Source organism: Candoia aspera, chromosome 1 (genome assembly GCF_035149785.1).
Source record: "Candoia aspera isolate rCanAsp1 chromosome 1, rCanAsp1.hap2, whole genome shotgun sequence".
NCBI classification, from domain to species: Eukaryota; Metazoa; Chordata; class Lepidosauria; order Squamata; family Boidae; genus Candoia; species Candoia aspera.
This window is the reverse complement of record NC_086153.1, coordinates 144,001,447-144,022,237: the sequence shown is the minus strand read 5'-3', so window position 1 is coordinate 144,022,237 and position 20,791 is coordinate 144,001,447. Positions and strand designations below refer to the sequence as shown.

The following is a 20,791-nucleotide window of genomic DNA, read 5'->3' as shown; positions in this document are numbered from 1 at the left end:
AAGGCTTTTGTGGTCCTGCTATAAAATTTTGCTGATAAACACAATTTAAATACTTAAAGTTGGATCTTCTGCCCAATATGCTAACCTATGGTTTTTTTGTGCCTTTAAGTCAGTATTGACTCCTAGTGGCTGCCTGGACTAGTCCCTGTAGTTTTGTGGTTTGCCATTGCCTCCTTCCCAGGGCTGAGAGAGAGGGACTGGCCCAAGGTCACCCAGTTGGCTTCGTGCCTCTCCTGGGTTCTAGCCTGGTGCCTTAAAAACAAATCCAAAGACTTAGATACAGTACATCTACACAACCGCACCCCCTAAGAGTATCCAGTAGCACTTGATTTGCAACAGCGTATAGCATTCATAATTTTAAGAGAGGAAGAATTCTGTATGGCAAGAATGGATCTGGACAGAAAGCTTTATGGTGGAAAATGAACATTTAGAAGGGGATATGCTGACTGCTGCATTGGTGTATCATTGCGACTTGCAGCCTTGTAGGATAAGCAGTTGGTGACAGGCTTTATCTGTTTCTTCCCACTTCAGGCCAACACTTTTGTCAGAACTAAATAGAAAAAGGTTTCCCCAGATATTTTCTGATGGCCTTGTTTCACACAGCAGGGGAATAGATTCCTGAGCTATGCCATATCATATTGCAGGGATATACTTGCATTGTTTTAGAAAATCTTATGAATTTGGATTTAGCTTTGTAAACCTGGGACATAATCCAGCCAAACTTGAGCACTTTCTCTCTCTCACGGTTTCAGTGAGAAAGAATTTAGCATATTTTCAAACGTTGACTAATGAAGTCAGTGGAAATTCAAAGTGGCTCAAATAATTTTGCAAACTGGCTGGGATCATGTCATGTTTAGCCATGGTTTGTCTTAAGCATGATTTGTAGAACAGACCTATAATGGCTACACTCACATGCTAAGCTGTACATAATATTTTACAAACCACAGTGGCTGGCTTTATAGGTTGCATTAAATCCAAACCAAATCACGCTATGACATAATACAACATGTGAAAGCAGACTCAGCATCTTTTAATAATTTATGTGCTTATAAATCAGAATGTCACTTGCATCTACAATTCCATTTCAAAAACAACAGTCCTGTGAATGAATACTTTCATCCTTTTCATGAATCAACAGTCACCAAAGGATATGTATTTCTCTCAATGCTATATATTCTGGACCATTAGTATGAATTGCACCTTGATCTGATCAGCATCACTATTGGGAGTTGCATTGCGCCAAGACTATTTGCTCAGGTGCTGTCTCTTGACCAGCAAGTTCTCCCGGGCTGCCATTGGTGGCCGTTCCAGCCTGAAGTAACCTGCCAGTTTGAACTGGGTACTTTTAGCATGGAAAGCATGCATATTACCAGTAAAATACAGAGCCTCCCTACAATAGGCAGAGAGATGACCTAGGCAAGGTTAGAAATAATACAGTATCTGGAATCAGAGAAAATCACTAACATTACAAATATTGTATTTAAAAAGGCTGCACTCTTAAACACAACTGTTTATGGAGACAAACTCCCCCTGACCGGACTTAGTTGATGCATAAATATGCAAAGGATTGTGTTGCAAAGTATTTGTGTCTCATTAATCCATTTAAACTACTACTACTGCTATTTGAAAGCATTGCATAATTTGTTTTTTAAGTCTATGTGAAAGATACTGTTTAAAACCAGGGCTTATATATGTTAAAGATGAAAATCATTATGACTTTAAGAACATATGATCCTGAGTTAGAAATATGGTCCAAAGAGAAAGAGCAGACAAAGAACTAGGTTGTAGTAGTCCTCTCTGATAGATTTCTCTTTCCAAAGAGTATCTTACAGGCATAATTCCAAATTGCTATCTCCTACTCCATTTTACTACTTCATAATTCTAGTACTTAACTCTGTTGCATGTGGGGGATTGACTCCAAGATTGGATGTAGAGCATTATTTGATTTGGACCTGAAAAGCTATAGCAAAATTGTACAAAAACATATGCTAAACCCAATCTATAAGTACAAAAATATCAGTAGCTTTGCCACTGCCATTCAGATATATACGAACAAGTGTTACATGTTTAATACTTGACAACCCCAACATTATTTATTCTTGAGTTCATGCCGTTGTGGTGTGACTGATGTAACTATGTGTTTCTACTCAAGCAAACTGTTTAGGAAAACTTCAGCACAACTCACAGCATGTCCATTAGTCAGAAGTAGAGGAAGTCACTACAGAAAGGTTGCTTGAAGAACTTCATTTCACTTCAGACATGAGCCCACTTTCAATCTTCCACCACTCGTAATTAAGTTATGGAGCTTACAAAATTTAGAGGACATTTAAAACGTATCAAAGACATTTGAGACCTATCCAGATGAAGACATCAGGGAGAGGGGAGCCGAAGTTCTCAACTGCTCTGCAATCTGAGTTTCAGCCTTTCAGTCAGAGGCAGTGGACTCTCACACGTGTTCAAATTGTTTCTGGTCTCCTGAAGATAAGGATCGAATCCACAAAGCTTGGAGAGACTTGGAGACTTGGAGAGAGGTAGGAGCAGATGGTCTTTTGCTGATAAATCAACATTAAGTAAATTAAGAGCATGCTCATCTTTCCCTTTTGGTTCTGGCTGAATTTCAAATGCCAATTCCTTGTTGCCCCTTTTGCCATTGCACTTGTCCTTCAGCTGAACCATATGACTTTTTCTTTGCTGTTTTGGGATCCTATGACCCTTCCTCCTGCCCATCACATTTTCACTGTCACTGTCCTCAGCATAACTATTTTGGCACACACTCTTCTTAAGTGAAATTTTCATGATTCTTGGCACAGATTTTTTCCCAGTTGGATAGTTATCTACGACTTTATTTGACCTAGCAGGCAAAATCTGCTGATTTTCTAAGCAAGTCAGTTCTAGTATTTCTGTGCACAGCCTCAAAGCACTTCCTGAATCAGTGACTTTATCTGCTGCAGATTGTGGGTCCCCAGAACTTTGGAGATCTTCTCTATAGTTCTCTAAGCTTAGCCCCTGCAGATGTTTTTCTAATAACATCACATTTTCAATTTCCTGAGTGCTGTCAGGAGATGAAAATTCCCCTCCAGAGTTAGAGGTTCTCTTTATTTGTTCTTGCAACTGTATGGCGTTTAACAAAGGCACACTTTTAGCTTTGGGAAAAGCTTCTAAACCTTCCACAATGGCTTGATCTTTTAAAGATAAATCATTCTGCTCTTTACAGAAGTCTCTGTTTGAAACAGAGTAATCTACACCACTGACCAAATCTGGACCACGTTGTGCAGAATCTGAATGCTGTGCAAGGATGTTGGCTGTTTTGCTGTACAGTGGAGAGCACTGCCTTAAAGAATTATTGCATAGGCCAGACTCAGATTCTGAATACCAAGGAAGATTAACATTCCTTGGAGAAATGCTGAAGGATGTTCCTTCCCAGTCAATGTCACTCAGCTGCAGATCAGTACTGGCAGAAGAAGCCATAGGCACCTTAGCAAATAATTCTGTTTGTGAGAGTAAAGAATTAGAAGGTTTATATTCATTTTCTGTATCTTGTGAAGCAATAAGGAAGTTGCATGGCTTTCCTACTCTAGTAGAAATATCTGCAGGTTCAGATAGACACAGAGATTCACAGCTCTTTTTTGGAAATTTTTGCAAATCAAAAACAAGCTTAAAATCAGACTTTGGATCTTGGCTGGGAATGTTTTCACACTCAGAGTGCAAGTTCAGGTAAGAAAAAGTATCTTCTACTTTGCTGTCCCCTGTTAGGCATTCTTTCTCTCTAGGTTTCTTCTTACCTAAAACAGCAAAACAAAACAAAACAAAACAATGTTAAAGACAAATTTTCAAAATTACAGATGAAGTTAAAGAAGCAATGTGTTTTTGATTTTAAGTATAATCAAGCAACTGTGGGAGAAGTGGGTGAGTTAGATGACTTCATTAAAATCTAACTAGGGTGTGTAAGATTTTGTAGAATAATTGGCAATTTGACAACCACAAAGAACAGAGTGACTGTTTCAGGTATAACATGAAAGCAAAGCAAAGCAAAGCAAAGCAAAGGAAAGGAAAAGAAAGGAAAGGAAAGGAAAGGAAGAGAAAATCCAATGTTTCCAACTTACTTTCCTTTTTTTCTTTGCCAATTTTCAACTTCTGCATTTGATACAAAGCAACCACTTTGGGATAGGCAGCTTGAAATAACGTTGACTCTTCTATTGTTATTAGAAAGGGATCAGCAGGTTGATCCTCAGTTGCAGAAGTGTAATGGTCTGGAACAATGAAGCAGAGGCAGAGGAACATCCTATTACTATATAACTACAGATGATTTTCTTAATTACTCTTTTCAGGGGTACGTGTGGCTTTTTCATACTCACCCCTTTAAAAAAAGGAATATAACAAACGGTTGTTTCTTTGTGATTGGAATCTGTATTCTGCTGATCCAGTTATGAACTGAGGCCCCCACCTATAACCCTTACAGCAGTCCCTCTTGTTACTTTGCACACAATCCATAAATATCTGTGCCTGTGTTTTGACAGATTCTTCACAGAGTCATATTTGTGGACCCTACCTGCAGTATGATGGAAGACAGACTCAACCTTATCGGAAATTACAGTATAACTGTACAATGTACAGGGCATGCAACATATGCATGGAAGTGCTGGAGATGAGAAAAAGAAATTCTCATTTTAAAAGTTGTCCTCTCCCATTGTGCATATGAAATTTTCCTGTAACAAGTCAGATCACTCTTTCATTGTCAACTGGCAGGTGGTCTCAAGGGTTTTAGAAAGAAAAGTTCCCCAGTTCTGCCTGAAGATGGGGCTGAATCTTGGGTTAGTAGGCTACAGAAACCCTGTATCAAGAAAGGGGCAAAGCCATGGTGCTTGTATGAACTTATGTTCAAAGCAGTAATTTTATGGAGAACAAAGACCCAAAAATCCAGTTTTGACATTATTCTGCTTTTTATTTTTATTATTGTTTCATTTAATATTCACACATTGTTAAGCAAGTCTTATGATAGGTCTCATGTATACTATATCTCACATGCCCACCTCTTAAAAGATTTCTTACTCCAGTTTTAAATTGTACTGGAGAGTACCCTTCTAGTGTGCACAGGGAAGAGTACTAACCTGGCTTTTGCCATACAATTTCAAAACAAGGAATTCCATTTTTAATCCGTGTCTTGATTATCCTGTAGAAACAAAAGTTAAGAAAATCCTAGTATTTTCAATACAGAGCAGAAAAATGAAATAAGGTGTTTAAGAATCAAAAAGCCACCATGCTTGACCATCCTGCACGTAGGGGCTGTTTCCATGGCCCTTTACCATTATGTGGCTATTGCTGTGAGCTGGAATACAATTGTATGGGGAAAACTTGAACCATTGCTTGGTCACCTGATCAACCCTAGTCAACTACAGCTGTCTCATAATCATGACCATATGGTTGTAGCAATGTGTGTTAACAAGTGTGAGAGAGCATTACAGGGAAGAGGTTCCCATATGCCTGGTTTGTGTAGGATGCCCCTAGAAACGGGGCGGCAGTACAATTATTATAATATTATCTTTGCATTATTCAGTGTTGATAACTTAAGACCTGGCTAGTGGTTCAGGTGCTGGGCTAGAAACCGGGAGACTGAGAGTTCTAGTCCCGCCTTAGGCAGGAAAGCCAGCTGCGTGACCTTGGGCCAGTCCCTCTCTCTCAGCCCAACTCACCTCACAGGGTTGCTGTTGTGGGGAAAATAGAAGGAGAAAGGAGTGTTAGGTATGTTCGCTGCCTTGAGTTATTTATAAAAATAATAAAGGCGGGATAAAAATAAATAAATAAAATAAAATAAAATAATCATGCACATTCTTCCATGTTCTGTAAATGTCACTTAAGAGTACCTCAATTCAGTGTTACATGGGCAATGAATTATAGCCACAATCCGCATATTCAGAATGATTACCTATGTTAGTTCACACGGCCAAGCAGGATAAATATGAGCTGGGCAGTTATCAAAACAGTACCAGTAGCTCTACATTTCCTTACATGAAGGGCCTCTTCTTTGAGGTCCTCCTAGATGCATTTTCCTTCCCTGCTCAGTGTATCTTGCTGCTGGGATCACTGCGGGCAGCAGCCTTGATCTTGCTGTTGTTCAGCAATCTTTTGGAAAATGGGCCAGGATCCCAAAACTGTAACTTCATGCTCATGCCGATGCCGCAGACTTTCTAATCTTTGAACCATGCATTGTATCCCTCAGCAGTTTCAAAAGCCGGTTTTGAATTGTGGAATGTTTTTCTCAAATCTATGTAATATATTTCAACAGACCCACAACAGACTCACAAGGGAGTCTTAGCTATATCAACAGCACATTAACTCCACAGGTGGCATTCCTGGACTAATGCAACAACGGACACCAAAGGGAGAGATGCTTTAAGAAGCCAGCATCAATTAATAATAGAACTAATTACCTCACTGGCTGTGTTCAAAGCACAGTTAAATAGACATTTGTCAAGATGCTTTCATTTGGACTCCTGCCCTGATCAGCAGGTTGATGGCCTAAATAATTCCTTCTAACTCTACAATTCAGTGCTTGGTACTGAAAACATTATGTAGTGTTCAGGTCATTTTATTCAAAATGAAAAATGCAGAATAAAGAATATGGGTAAAGAACAAAAATATTTTCCACTTCCAGTGACAGATATAAAGCAAAACAAAGGGTGAATTCTAATTAAATTATAAATTAGGTTACCGCAGGGCCTGCAGCTGGTTTGGATCAGTATGGCCAGACTTCTTTCTGTTCATGTCATAATAAGTCAGAAGGCTACACAATTTCTCACAGGCGTAATGCTTGGTCCAGTCCATTTTCTTGACAGCAAATCTCTATTTGAAACATGTTGGGAGACCTTAAATACAACATACATGAAAATATCTACTGAACAGTAGCAGCACTGATTCTCTTTGAAGAGTTGATGCATTTAGTTTGAAATGTCATGAACTTTTAAAAAGTGTTATAAGGACAGAACAGTCACCCTGAAGTAATTTCCAAGCCAGGTAGACATAGAAATATAAAGAAGGGGGAACCAAGAGGGCCCTGTGAAGACAACCAGATTGTAAAATCCACCAAAGCGCTATCCCTAAACGCGTGTCCTCTTGATTGGCCGCAACAGTCAGTGAAGGTAGGAAAAACAGCCACCCAATATCAGGAAATCTCAGTTGGGGGAAGGCTGTTATGTGTACCACAGAAAATTCAGGCTGGCTGAAAAGTTACTTGTCTCTAACCTTCATTCTATTCAGGTTAGGCTGAAAACTGGTGGCATCCAGAACCCTCAATGAAATACAGGAATACATGGGGATCTGAACGTGAATCTCTCCCATCCTATTTGTCCAAAGTCTCATTTTTCTCCTTCCATATGTAAACTTCCCTGCCTTTCACCCCCTCCCCCCCACCATTCACCTTAACGTATATCCATTTAATAATTATAATACGGGCAGCCATATAAAGTGTATGAATAAATGAATAAATAACATACTATATATACACAAATTTTCAACTGTTGACATTAAGAATGTAGTCCTCTAGTCAAAGAAATCCCACTGAGTCCTGGGACACCTACTCCAACCACTTATCTAGGAATAAGACCTGCAAATGTTGTATCTGGTTATTTACCTGAAACTCAGGACATTGACATAGCAGTATAATTCCATCAACACAAACACAGCAGTTACATCCTTGCTTGTTTATGGGATAGAAGAGCATGCAGTTCTACCCAGAAAGCAATCTTCCAGAGAGGGGTGAGCTCCCCTTCACTGGATGCCTTAAAGCAGAGGCTGCATAACCATCTCTTGGGGATGCTTTAATTTGGTTTCCTCTATCAAGAGAAGGTTGGACTCAGTAGACTATACTGTATTCAATACTGAGACCATTTAACATTCAAGGTCAAGTCTTAATACACACCTGAAAGGATAATAAATTTGGCCTTTGGCACCCATTTAATTTCACTGGTTTGTCTTTGCTGATGAGATATTCTTGGATAACCTTAGCAGAGAAAAGGAAAAATAAGGCATTCATTAATTATTATATTTATAGAATAAGATATTTGGGGGAGACAGTTCTAGGATAGGTGATTCTATCCATCCATCTATGGATCGAGTGCATGCATGTCTTGTTAAATTACCTCAGGAAAGGGAAAACCTTCACATGCCTTGGCTTTTCTGTAAATAAAATGCATACATGTCAGAAACAGGAATGGTATACAACTGAGAAGTCTTCTTCAAGCAATTCAGAGCAGATTGTATGAAAACACACCTACTTTTTAATACCTTCCTCCACTAAGCTCTGCTGCCACCCTGACTCCAAAGAGTGCCAGTCACAAGGGCAGCAGTAGTCAGCCTCCTGGGGCTCACAGTACCCTATACTGCCACAGAGATGACATCCCACATCCTCATGGTCTTTATAAGATCCTGCAAAAAAAAAAAAAAAAAAAGGAATACAGGCAAAACATCTTTTTTAAAACACAAACATGCCCCATTGTTTCTGAATAAGCATGTCTAATGGCAGACATAATGTGACATATGGAGTATATGACTAAATACAATGGGGAATAATTATATTAATGGAATTAAATTCATTGACATTTTATTTAAAATAAAACAAATTTAGTTTTGTATTGGCCTTGCCAATGTCTTTGTTCTGAGTTCCTTTACTTTTTGAAGGCTCCTACCATATCTATCAAAGTATTCAAATAAATTAATTTGTGCTGCATTCAAATAAATAAATATATGGTTTAGCATTTGGCTATTATTTAATAAGTGAGATTCAACAAATTATGACTAAGCAGGCAATGGCTCAGAGTATTTTGAAAATCCAATTAATAACTCAGTTACAGAGGTAAAGAGAACATTTAATTTTTCTGTCAAAATATCTAAGTTTTGTTGATGACTGACAGGAAGCTCTGCCATGGGCTGGTCCATGAAGTCACGAAGAGTCGGAAGCGACTGAATAAATAAACAACAACAAACTTGTATTATTCACCCAGGCCCCAAGTTTGCACACAGCTTTTTCTATACATCTGTGACAATATATTATTTCCTTTTCTAGTCTGAGGGAAACAAGACTATTCTTTTACCTGAAACTGATTTGTGCTTGCTCTGCAAATGAGGAACCAGAGTTTGATAATCATGTGAGGAAAAGAGAACTCACTGTCCAAAGGTCATTGGAAGTTTATTCTTGTAATTCCAAACCATTTTGGCATTATGTCTGAAACAAGTCTTGTCAACTCCTAATTCCACTGGGTGGGTACAGGCATAAAACTATAGCCGATTGTGGATTACACAGGAGCCAAATGCCTCAGTACAGCATCTGACAGTACATAAAGTCCAAACCAATTATACCATACAGAACTGTTTTGGCCAGAGGCTTAATTTTATTTTTCAGAGAAAAGGAGGTAGTGATCACACCTCATCATAATCATAACATACCAGTCTTCATACACCAGGGTGCCCAATTCAAAGGGGGACTTCAGTACACTGAACCTCTTTTCTGAAGCTACGAGCTGACTCACCTGGATGATGGCACACAGAACAGTGAACCACTTCTTTAGCTGTTGATACTGGGATGTCACCAGATTGGAAATGGTCTTTCCAGCTCTCAAACCTAAAACAATATTGAAATGGTGACAAATGTATAGCACTGACAAACAACCCCATCTATACACACAATGTACATTTACGCACACAGTATACATCTGAATCATGTGAAGAACTTACTCCCTGAAAGAAAAAGGGAAAGGAGAAAATGTGATACGCAATTTAAAAATAAGATAAAACATACCTTTGCAGTAAACTCTGCCCTTTCAAAGCTTTGATCAGCTTTAAAGCCTGTTCTTTTCCTACTCCAGGAACTCCCTTTGAGAAACAAGAGATCAGGTATTTTGATGCAGTTTAGATAAATGTATAAAAGTATACTTTATTGTTTAAAAACTGCATGACTTTCATTCAAACTATGAAATCATAAATAATTGGGCAAAAATTATCAAGACAAATGGAGGTTTTGGTGAATATTTTCTGCAGTAATCAAAGTAAAATGTCACTTCATGAATGGGTGGCCACATAAATCAAATCAATAAATAAATTGCAAATTTAGCTGAATCATGCTAAGGCTAATGTGGAAAATGGCCACTCCTGAACAGGATAACTGATTTTTTAAAAATTGGATTACAGAGCACGTGCTTTAATATGAACTATAAAAAACTGTGAAAATACCCAGTTCTAAAATTTTAAAATGTGCAAGTATGAGTTAAAATGACATAAGGATGGAGAGAGACCATTTCAGCTGATCAGACCAGCAGAATTAAGCCTGGAACTAGAATGGTCAGGTTATATAGAAAGTGTGAAGACCATTAGTATGTATCAGAAAGTAAAAGTGCTAAGTACAGAAGAAAGTAGTTGTCTGCTACATCCCAAAACTCTAATCAGAAGGGTTACTCAAACAACCTAAAAACATTTATTTGACCTTATGTGCAAGTTGAAACTGTGATTTTAAGTCAGTGTTTCTCAACCTTGGCCACTTTCAGATGTGTGGACTTCAACTCCCAGAATTCCCCCAGTCAGCCTTGCTCTAAGCACTGGACACTGCTCTAAACACTGCTCTAAGCACTAGAGAGAAATGTTGCAACAGCCTGGGAAAAGCTGGCCTGAGCTCAGGTCTGTTTGTAACCAATGTTAGTTGCACAACTGCCTTGCTGGCTGGGGAATTCTGAGAGTTGAGGTCCACACATTGGAAAGTGGCCGAGGTTGAAAAACACTGGGCTAAGTTCTAGAGAGAAAAAAGCAACCACAGAGGTTTGGGGAGGTGGAGGGACAAGAAATCCTGGGAGAAAAATTCTTCATGAGGCCCTCTTTGTGAGAAGCCACAAGGAATGGGAGGACAAAGGGAATCTTCTTTCAATTTTTTTAAGGGAGCCCATGGATGAATTCATGCCAAAAGTTGACCCGTTAGGTCATGGTTTCCTTCACTGCCACATTTGACCAGCAGCTGTGCAACTACCATTTGTGACAAACAGATCTGAGTTCAGGCTGGCTTTTCCCAGGCGGTTGCAACATTTGAAAAACAGCAATTCTCATTAAATCCAGAAAACCAAACCAGTGTCTGTACAGTGTGCACAAGTCACTTATACCCCATTGGATGTCCTTAGAAGATTCAAAGTAGGCAAATGTAACAAAGAAACAAAACAAACAAATAAAACATTGGCTAACTCAAAAATTATAGTTGTTTCAGACTCAAAGAATATAATCATAGCCAAGTTTGATTGAAAGGTATCAGTACCACCAGAGAGCATTTTGAAAATAAATATGTGGCACCATACTTATTTATTTAAGGTCCTTCTGTTACACACATCCTTCCATGAGCTCAGGATAGCTCACATCAGAAGTGGGTAACATGTGGCTCTCCTTCAAATACTGTTCAAATAATCTTTGATAGCCAGCATCCCCTTGGGGGACCTGGGTGTGGTGATGACTGACAGGAAGCTCTGGCGTGGGCTGATCCATGACGTCACGAAGAGTCGGAAGCGGCTAAATGAATAAACAACAACAAGCCAGCATGACTAATGCTGTGGGATAATAGAAGTTGCAGTCCAACAATCTTGTAAGGGATACATTTTGCCCACCCCTTGCTTACATGCTTACCTTTCATTTTATATTCACAACAACCCTGCAAAGCAGGTTTGCCTGAAAGACAATGAATCCTAGCTTTGTAGAAACTTAAAAGAATAAAGGGCAAACATGCAAAAATAACAAAGACATTCAAAGGGCAAGCAAATATTGTCCCACAAAAGCACACTGATATTAGAATGATGTATTATTACAACCAGTGCCATCAGTTACACCTTGACAGGGTCAAGGTAAGGTGCCTTTTAGAAAAGAATGTGCAAAGAATGATTATAGCAAGGAATATTCTTATGCAATCAGTTATGTGGATGATTGAGTTACCGAAACAATTTTAAACTGGTGTATTCTTCTGGGACTGCTAAGAAACCAGAACCAAATTGGCCTAAGGTGAAGGAAGGACAAAGATATTTTGAAATGAACATCTGGCAGCTAAGCACTGGAAAATGTAACTGAAACAGTTTGCTGTACCAGTTTAACAAAAAGAATGTGGACACACATATTGGGAAGGCTGTTTCTGTCAACTCCTTCTTTCATTTGAAAAAGCAGAGCAGGAGGATTAGGGTTAAAAGATCCTTTTGAATCAAAGAAAACCCAGACAGAAATCCAGCAGTAAGCTTTGCTGAAACCTAGTTTCTTCCACAAAGATACAAAGCTCTTTGATTTGTGGAGAGAATGTTTCATACCCAATTATTTCCCACCTGCCCCCAGTACAGGATCACTTTTCCCTAGTAAGTGTCCTTGGCATGAAAAAACATGGTGGCAGGAAAAGAAACCTATCGTACAGGAAACCTGCACAGGGAAACATTTAACATAATAGAGTAATACGATTCTAGAACCTCTTCTACTTCATGACGATGAAAGTAACAGGTTCTATAAAAAAAATAGCGATTAGCAATATAAACATTCAGGTTCATTTGATTGTTTGGTTACCTTAGGAAGATAATCACAACCAAGAAGAATTGCTAATCCAATCAGAGATTCTCTGCTACAGCTGAGTTTCTCTTCAATAGCAGATATCAAATAGCAGTCAACATGTGGGTCCTATACAGAATAGAGTAGGATAGTGATACTCCCTCTTAATGGTTCATCGTTTTTCATAACTTTACTAGCAATACCACAGATGTTATTGAGTCTGAAAATACTTATTCTAAGGAAAACTGTATCTTGTCAAACTATGATTTGCTAAGAATTAGGCAGAAATTATGGTGTCTGTAAGGAGGAGCTGAATATCAAAAATCTCTCATGATCCATTCAAGCAATGTAGGATGAACAAGCTCAGTGTTTCACAATCCTTCTGCCTGACAGCGGAGATAAGGCACACAAAGCAATCACAAATATGTCTGTTCAAAAGTCAGTCCTACTGAGTTGAAATCTTACACCCAAGAGTATCTAATATTATAGCCACAAAGGCCAAAAAGTGGTGGTGTGGAGGAGTGAGGTCAAAGTATTTTTTGAGTGAGACAAAGGGTATCAGAACAGAGATTCAGACTTTAAAAAAACAAAAACAAAAACAGCAGCAAGTAGCAAAATTGACATGTTTGATTAAAGAAAGGGCAATAACTGCATTTATTAGTGATTAAAAATCCCTTAGGGACTTTTTGCTGAAAAATGAAAGAAATGAACTTATGATTTATGGGTTTGATGATTAGAAAGGGTAGACTATTGAAAGGAGGAAATTATGCTGTAATCTTAGAGAAAGGGGGTAAAATATAAACACACCTGTAATTGCTGTTAGGAAGACGAGAAGCCATTTCTTTATAACCTTTTTCCTTTCCTTTCCTTCTTTCTCTTCTCTATTTTTCTTTGTACTTTCCCCCTCGCTTATTACTTTCCTTATTTTTCTCTTTCAAACTTTGTATTGTTTTTATTCTTTTAAACATTTCTTTAATAAAAATTATGCTTTTTTTTTTTTAAAAAGTAGCATGTATCAATAAATCTCCAGTAAATTACCTTGATGTTCATGGTAAAATTTCGGTAAACTGCTTGAGCACCATACAGGAAGATATCTCCATCATTGGTGATGCACCCATCCACATAGCCATTTGCATTCAGGTAAGCACACATTGCCTCTGCTTCTCCAGCTGCTTGAATCCATGGGATTCCCAAACACTCCAGCAGTTCAAGGCACTGAAATAGTAAAAATCCCAATAGAAGAAGCAATAAATGCCATAGGGATGAACAACCCACAGCCCATGGCTGCTCTTCTGCTGCCTTCTTAAAAATGTTTTGAGGTAGCCAAGACTACACTGGTGCAGTTTCTTGACAATTTTCAGTGGCAAACTGCATTAAGATTGGGATAGTCTTAATGCATCTAGAAAGTGAAAATATCCCCCCCGCATACCTACTGAGGTAATCTTCTGGACATCCTCCTCACATTTTACAATAAAATAAAATTGGCAATCACTGCACCCAAAGAAAATCAATGACAAGCAGAGGACCTTATGTTTCAAAACCTACTGAAACATAAGACACCATGTTTGATGAACGAGCAGGACAGCTGCATGTGTCCACTTAATCCAAATGGATTGCTCTCAAGCAACTCAAAGTCTGGAAAAATTAGCATTGGTTCAATAAAATATATTAAATATTGATGCCTCCTACTGTAGGAATCCGATACTGCCAATATTCAGCATCCTGTAAATATAACCCACTATGATAGCTTGCCTCTTTCAAAAGAAACTTGAAACGGGATCTCCCCATTCTTGCGATCTCAGGCTTTTTTGATGGCCCAAAGCGAGCTTCTGTTCTCTTCTGCATTGTGCTTGTTTTCAGCTTTGGGGGATCACCCTCCATGACAAACACCAGATGGATCCCCATTAGTGTTAAAGAAGAGACACGAAAATAAAGATTCCTGCAGTAAGAGAGTGAAGTTACTTTTTGGGAAGAGGCTGTTGGGCAACATTTCTCAGTGTAATGTTGACTAAATATATAATGCAGGTGGTGTATGTATGCATACAAACTGCATGATTTTGTGCCACCATTTGTTCCATCCATCCTACCTACGATGGGGGATTAGTACAAATTTTGGTGATAGCCACTGTTACCTGTATTATTGTCACCCTATTAATTTATGTCATGTACTTTTATTGTATTTTATGTCTATGTTTTAGTTTTATTAATAATTACAGCTTTATGTACTTTTATTGTAGTGTTCTCTGGCCTAAAAGCAGTAATAAAATTTGATTTGATTATGCACATAGAACAAAATTGCTACTATTCTGGTGTGTCTAGGTCTGTGTATACCATTTTTTCTCCAGGATGTACAACATACACAGTTAAACTGAGCAATCACTACGTGTATATATGTAAAATTTCATGGGACAAGATGGAGATTTTATAGGAAAGTAATCCAGACTAGGATCTAAACTTGGTTCCTGTATATTCTTTAACTTACAACTGAGAAAGTCATGACCTGTGTGGTGCAGTGGTTAAGGGGTTGGACTGGGACTAGACAAACCCAGATTTGAATTTCATTGAAGCTCACTGGGTACCTCTGGGCCAATTGCTCTCTCTCTGCCCAATCTACAGGGCTGCTGTAGGGGAAAATGTAAGAGGGAGGGCTATCTGTGCCACCTGGAGTTCCAGAAGGAAAGGTAAGATATAAATCTACTTAACATAATAATGGATAAATAATGTATCAATGACATGTGCCTGAAAAAAATTCCTGAAGATGGTATGTGGTGCTTTGTAGCTCTTGTTTAGTCCACACTGCAAATCCTAACAGCACTTGCAGAGAATCTCCAAGTCCACACTACTTCTGTATTAGTAGATGCAGAATCCTGAGCTCTCAGAAATTTTGCTTGAGGACACTTACAGTGAAATAAATTCATTATGACCCAGACTGAAATGAGACTATGGCTATACCTTACATTTTGTAAAGCACCTAAGAGTAGCAATATATCTTGCCAATAACTCATTAATCACAAGCACTGAACCTACCTAAGATGAGGTTTTGTGACTATTCCCATCATCTTTTTAACTGTCTGTGCTTCACACACCCAGAGACTTAAATCAACAGCCAATGTTTTTCCTTTCAGACTGCAGAGAGGGACATGTTGCTTGACAGGTTCCAGGATCTGCCACAAGCTAGTTACTCCCATGGTTCAGATGCACTGCCTGCAAAAATCAAGATAGACAGACAAACAGACAGACAGATGCCACTGGAATGATTTAACACTGCTAAACCAACCACAAACTTTCCAAACAACACACAATATTGCCCCTCCAATCCAACACTTACAGGTTGTTATAACATTATTGGCCTACTCCTTATGGTTCTGTGCTGTCCCTCCCCCACAAAAGTATGGTGACAAAGATTGAGGAGAAACTCAAGACTGATAATATGAAACTTGGACTTGAAAAAGCACATGCAGGATCGCACTGATAATGACTATTTTCAAAGGATGAAAGCCAACATGTGCAGCAAAGAAAAATCTCTCTTCAGTTCCACAGGTTCCGAAGATTCAAATAATGTCTCTAATCAGACATGTGGAAGTAATTATTATCAATCCCTCTAAGTTTTTTTAGCAATTACCCCACTGGCAATTACTACTAAGTTTAAAAATAAACTTAGTAGATCAGAGTGGAAGAGGTTATTGTAATCATCTTCCTTCATTATCTAACCTATATTCCAGAAGTGGTATTTCCTGCCTGCACTAGTATTTTTGTTCATAATTCTAATGCATGCCAATTACATAGTTATTTTAAAACATGGAGCATGCAAATAAATGGCAATTTTACACTTAAAACTAGTTTCATCCACTATTTTTTTTTATTTTATAGCACAATCTAGTGCATATACACTTAGAAGCAATGCACTGTATTCAACAGAGATTTGTGTGTGAAGCAAAAGACTGTAGATTTACTTGCTTACTACCTCCCTTCCCTGGAACATTCCTTTCTGCAGGTTTTCATTTCTAACTCTTTCTTCCCCTCTTCAATTTTTTCCCTTTAATGATCCATTTTCCCTTTAATTTTCTCATTTTATTTCTAATTTAATTCAACAGCATCTTTTTCCTACTGTGTTAAGAGTATGGACGGTATTGTTTCCAAGCGGAACTAATTCATGTACTGTTTCTTCTTCAATTCATCCTAGAGAAGTCAGGTGGAATGCAGTTTATAGGGCTGTAAAGTCCATTGAATTTAACTTCCAAAAGATGCTTTGGAACTCATGGTAATGCAAACACAGCAGATGCTTTAAGGTATTGCAGACAAGTGTTACATGCTCCTGAGTGCTCTGTCAATCTAAAGCATTGTACAACCCTAATATTTTTTTAAACCAAAAATGGGAACAGTGCCATCTAATGGACAATTAGACATGCAGCACTTTACCTACTAAAGAAAATGTATCTACAGTATAATTCTCAGCCAGTGGCTGAGCTACTGGAGTCAGGGGAGGTACAGTATAGCCTAATATTTCTGAATGATTCTAGGCTGCATTATAGCAATGAAGAAAGAGACTGATTGTAATCCCAAAGAGTCTATTTAAGATCAACAACAAAACTACCTTCCCCTGGTTCACCAAACTATGTAATTTCACAAGAACTATTCAGGATCTTTAACTGTTAAGCCATATTAAATCTTACTAACTGATTGTGTTACTGTTGTCTTATAATTAAGCACCTTTTACTTAATAATGTGGACACTTGCCAAAATTAACCAGAGTGGAGTCCTTGGTGCTCCCTGAGCCTTGTTTTCTTGCAGACGTTTCATTGCCACACGAGGCAACATCTTCAGTGCAGAGGGAGTGGGCCTTGCTCTCAGTTTATATACTGTAGCCACTGTGTATAAACAGAGAGCAAGGCCCACTCCCTCTTTGCATTGAAGATGTTGCCTCGTCTGGCAATGAAACGTCTGCAAGAAAACGACAGGCTCAGAGAGCACCAAGGACTCCACAGTTCAACCCTGAGCTACAAATATTCGCTTCGATTATTAACCAGAGTCCACTTGGACCAGCAATGAGTAAGCAGCATGTGCTCCTCTTCTCTGAACATAGTGAACTCCTATTTCCAGCAACTCAACCCAATATGTCCACTAGTGAGTGATGATAGGAGATGCAATTAAATATATCTGGAAGGCCACAGATTATTCACCCCTACTTTAATCAGTCAGAGATTCACCAGCGGATCCCTGTCCTGTCTATCTTTTCCCTTCCTTTGCACGTACAAATAAAACTAAATCCATGAATATGGTTGACATATGTACACCTTCACAGGGTTAACCACCACAGTATCATCACCAGGTTGGAGAATAAATTGTGCATAGCATGGAGCTATCTCCTATTACTCCTATTACTTTTTGCTGGCTTAATAGAACAGCGGTTTAAGACATATTTTTGGATTGCAGACAGCTAAGAACGTGGCAGTGCAAAATCCTGTAATTTTCATCAAAAGCCACTCCTGTGTGAAGTAATCTCTAATAATAAGTGAATTTATATAGCAACAATACCTACATCCACCCAGAAGTAAGGTCTAGGTTTGTAAAGGATTACAATATAATAGATGACAAACTTAAGAATATTCACTCAGAAGCAAGCTCTGATGAGATTACTCCTGTGTATAGGTTTACACTTTACCAGATTAAAATGGGATTTCAGTAAATTTCTTACACTACTTTTTTTTCCAAGTCATTGCCAAGATGCAACTGGCTGATAATTTTAAAGGACATGGAAAATGAAAAACCAGGACTGAGAGACAGAGATTCAAATCCTCAATAAACCTGTAGAGGGGCTTTTAGCCTATCACTCTTGTTCAACCTAACCAATTTCACAGGCTTAAGATAAAAGAGGAGATCTAAAGAAATAGAAATAGCCAAGAATTTTGGGGTGGGGTTGTGGTAGAGAGGGCACTGGGGAAATTTATCCTAGTGTCACACGCTCTTAGGAAAAAACTAATTTGTATTGGTAAAACAGCATTCACAGTTTTAAAAAAAATTATATGAGAACCTCATTTAGGAGGAAAGGCCAAAACCACTTTTTTCCCCTTGTATTTTTCAAATCCAAATTTAATAATGAGAATTATTTCTTTGAAGAAATTATTCAATTCAGTTTTAAAGACTTATTGAGAATGAAGCACAAAGGCTAGGAAATCTAGTGCTTTTAGCTAAGTGCAAAGTTTCTTTTATCTCAGGAGTTAACAGAACGGAACTATCGAAAATAGAATAACACTGAAGCCTTCTTTAAGTGACAAATTTCTCAACTTCAGAGTTTCTCTTCCTTGTGCTATTCACATCCTGATCTTGTTTATGCTGCAGATGGCATTAAAATCTATGTCTTTTTTTCCCCTAAACCTTTTAGCTTCGCTTCTTCTGGAATAATTAACTTTCTATAGGTAGCCACAGTGATTTATTTTGTCTACATTTCAAGAGACTATCATGAAAATAATAGCACATCAGCATTTGCAACTTCTTATACATTTAGGCTTCAGTCTTATGTATGTTTTTCTTTTTTACAAGACGTACTAAACACAATGGAGCTTATTTCTGAAAAAGAAAAGAAAGCTGTGTAGTAGTTAACAATCCCTAATATGTCATTTTTCTATGCTAAGACATATAATCATATTAAGAGTCCCACTTGATTAATCCTGTGATCCAACTAAACAAGTATCTTGTTTCCCAAAGTCATTATCCAGATGCCTCCAGAAAATTCACAAGCAGAATTGTTCCACCTTCTCCCCCAGCATCAGATAGAGAGATATCTCTCCCAAACATAATGGTTCCGTTTCGACCTTGTGATTAACAGTATCTGATAAATTTGTCTTTCACTATAAATTTGTCACAAAAGTTTTTAACTATTTAAGCTAAAAACCATAATCACACATGCAAAACGATCTGAAATGAGAAGCTATCTTTGTGTATAGGCTGTATTGCCCTATTACTCAGGATCATTAGAAGGTCTTAATTCTATGATTTTGAAAGAGAGAGAAAAAAACCTTCACTCTCTCCAAAACAGATAATCTGGTCTAGTTCAATCGTATTTTCAATTGCCTTTTTTATAAGCCAAAAAGCTCCAATCATTTAGCCTTTTCCTCACAGAGAAAATGCTTTAATACCCACGCATTTGATGGTCCTATCTGCATCTTTATCATCATACGCAATTTTCAAGATGAGACAAGCAGAAATGTAACAGAATGGAGTTTACAATTGTTTTTTTTTTTTAAATCAGCTTCAGCTTTTTTACTTTGCTGGTAATTCCGCACTTTCCACCCTGTTTTTGATTTTATCCAGTTTTATTTTAATGCCACCTTTTATTTTACTCTATTTTTAGCATATCTATATTTTTCTTCTGTGAGCAGCCAAATAACATGCTTGTGTATGTGTTTGTATATTTGGCACCTCTAGCCAGGTAAGCACCTATATGTTTCTATTGAATTAGAAGGTACATATAAGTGACTGCAACCTAGTATCTTTACCTCTAGTATGGAAACCAATGAGAGATATTTAATTAAATTCCTGAGAAAACACAACTCTTCTTCTCCTCTTAAGGTTAAAAAGGTTTCTGTTTTAGGCTTTTGTCTTTGTCTTCTAGAGAAGACATTAAGAACCCACTTGAGGTCATTTGGAGTGAGAATTTTCCAGGACTCAGGATTAATTAGACAGTCTTCTAATTTCCGTAAGGACTCAGTTCAACTACTTTAGAGTTTGGGTTCAATTTGGATTTGCTCAAAATTTTGCCCACTTCCTTTCACAACTATTTTTTTCATTAGGCTCTCCATTTTGGAAATGTACCTATTGTTCCATTGATCCCACTTACTCTTTCACTCCATTCCTTTTTCTCCAAGCTCAGTGCTTCTCTTTACTGGGTGGGTTTTTTTTTGATAAGGTAAGTGCTATTTTTAAGGACACCACTGGTGTCTTGGGGTTTGTAATCTGATAATATACAACATCCTAAGGCTCACCCGCATTTCCCTCCAAACACGGCACAAAGATATACCATTAATAGTTTTTGAGGAACATGTCCTCATGCTGTTCCTCTGTTTCTGCTGTAAAGGCCTAAAATCACCTTTAATGTTCTGCTGTTTTGAGTGGTGTTTTCCCTCATTCACAACACAAACCTTGCTGTATGAGCAACCCACAAGGCTTCAGTGATGATGCTCCTATTGGCTGCTTGAGGCTGCTCTGGGCTCATCCCTTCCCCTCCACAGTGGTGGCAGGGCTATTTTGGCTT

At 38.1% G+C, this 20,791-nt stretch overlaps 1 protein-coding gene across 1 annotated transcript; it reads right to left on the bottom strand.

The window, feature by feature from the left end:
* Positions 1–403: 403 nt before the first annotated feature.
* Positions 404–15,728, bottom strand: GEN1 (GEN1 Holliday junction 5' flap endonuclease). Its single transcript, XM_063314819.1, has 13 exons — positions 15,568–15,728; positions 14,293–14,479; positions 13,579–13,755; positions 12,559–12,669; positions 9,791–9,864; positions 9,522–9,613; positions 8,271–8,421; positions 8,136–8,172; positions 7,916–7,996; positions 6,710–6,840; positions 5,109–5,170; positions 4,104–4,250; positions 404–3,782 (listed from the first exon to the last, which is right to left on the bottom strand). The coding sequence occupies exons 1-13, from the start codon at positions 15,726–15,728 to the stop codon at positions 2,395–2,397; spliced, it is 2,799 nt and encodes a 932-aa protein (XP_063170889.1). The 3' UTR covers positions 404–2,394.
* Positions 15,729–20,791: the final 5,063 nt, after the last annotated feature.

Excerpts from the sequence above, each read along its gene's own strand:
- GEN1 (XM_063314819.1), bottom strand. The coding sequence starts at position 15,728 with ATGGGAGTAACTAGCTTGTGGCAGATCCTGGAACCTGTCAAGCAACAT. Across the intron at positions 9,865-12,558 it reads GTTGTGATTATCTTCCTAAG|GGAGTTCCTGGAGTAGGAAA; the intron begins GTAACCAAACAA and ends TGTTTCTCAAAG. Across the intron at positions 6,841-7,915 it reads CAAATTTATTATCCTTTCAG|AGATTTGCTGTCAAGAAAAT; the intron begins GTGTGTATTAAG and ends TGTTTCAAATAG.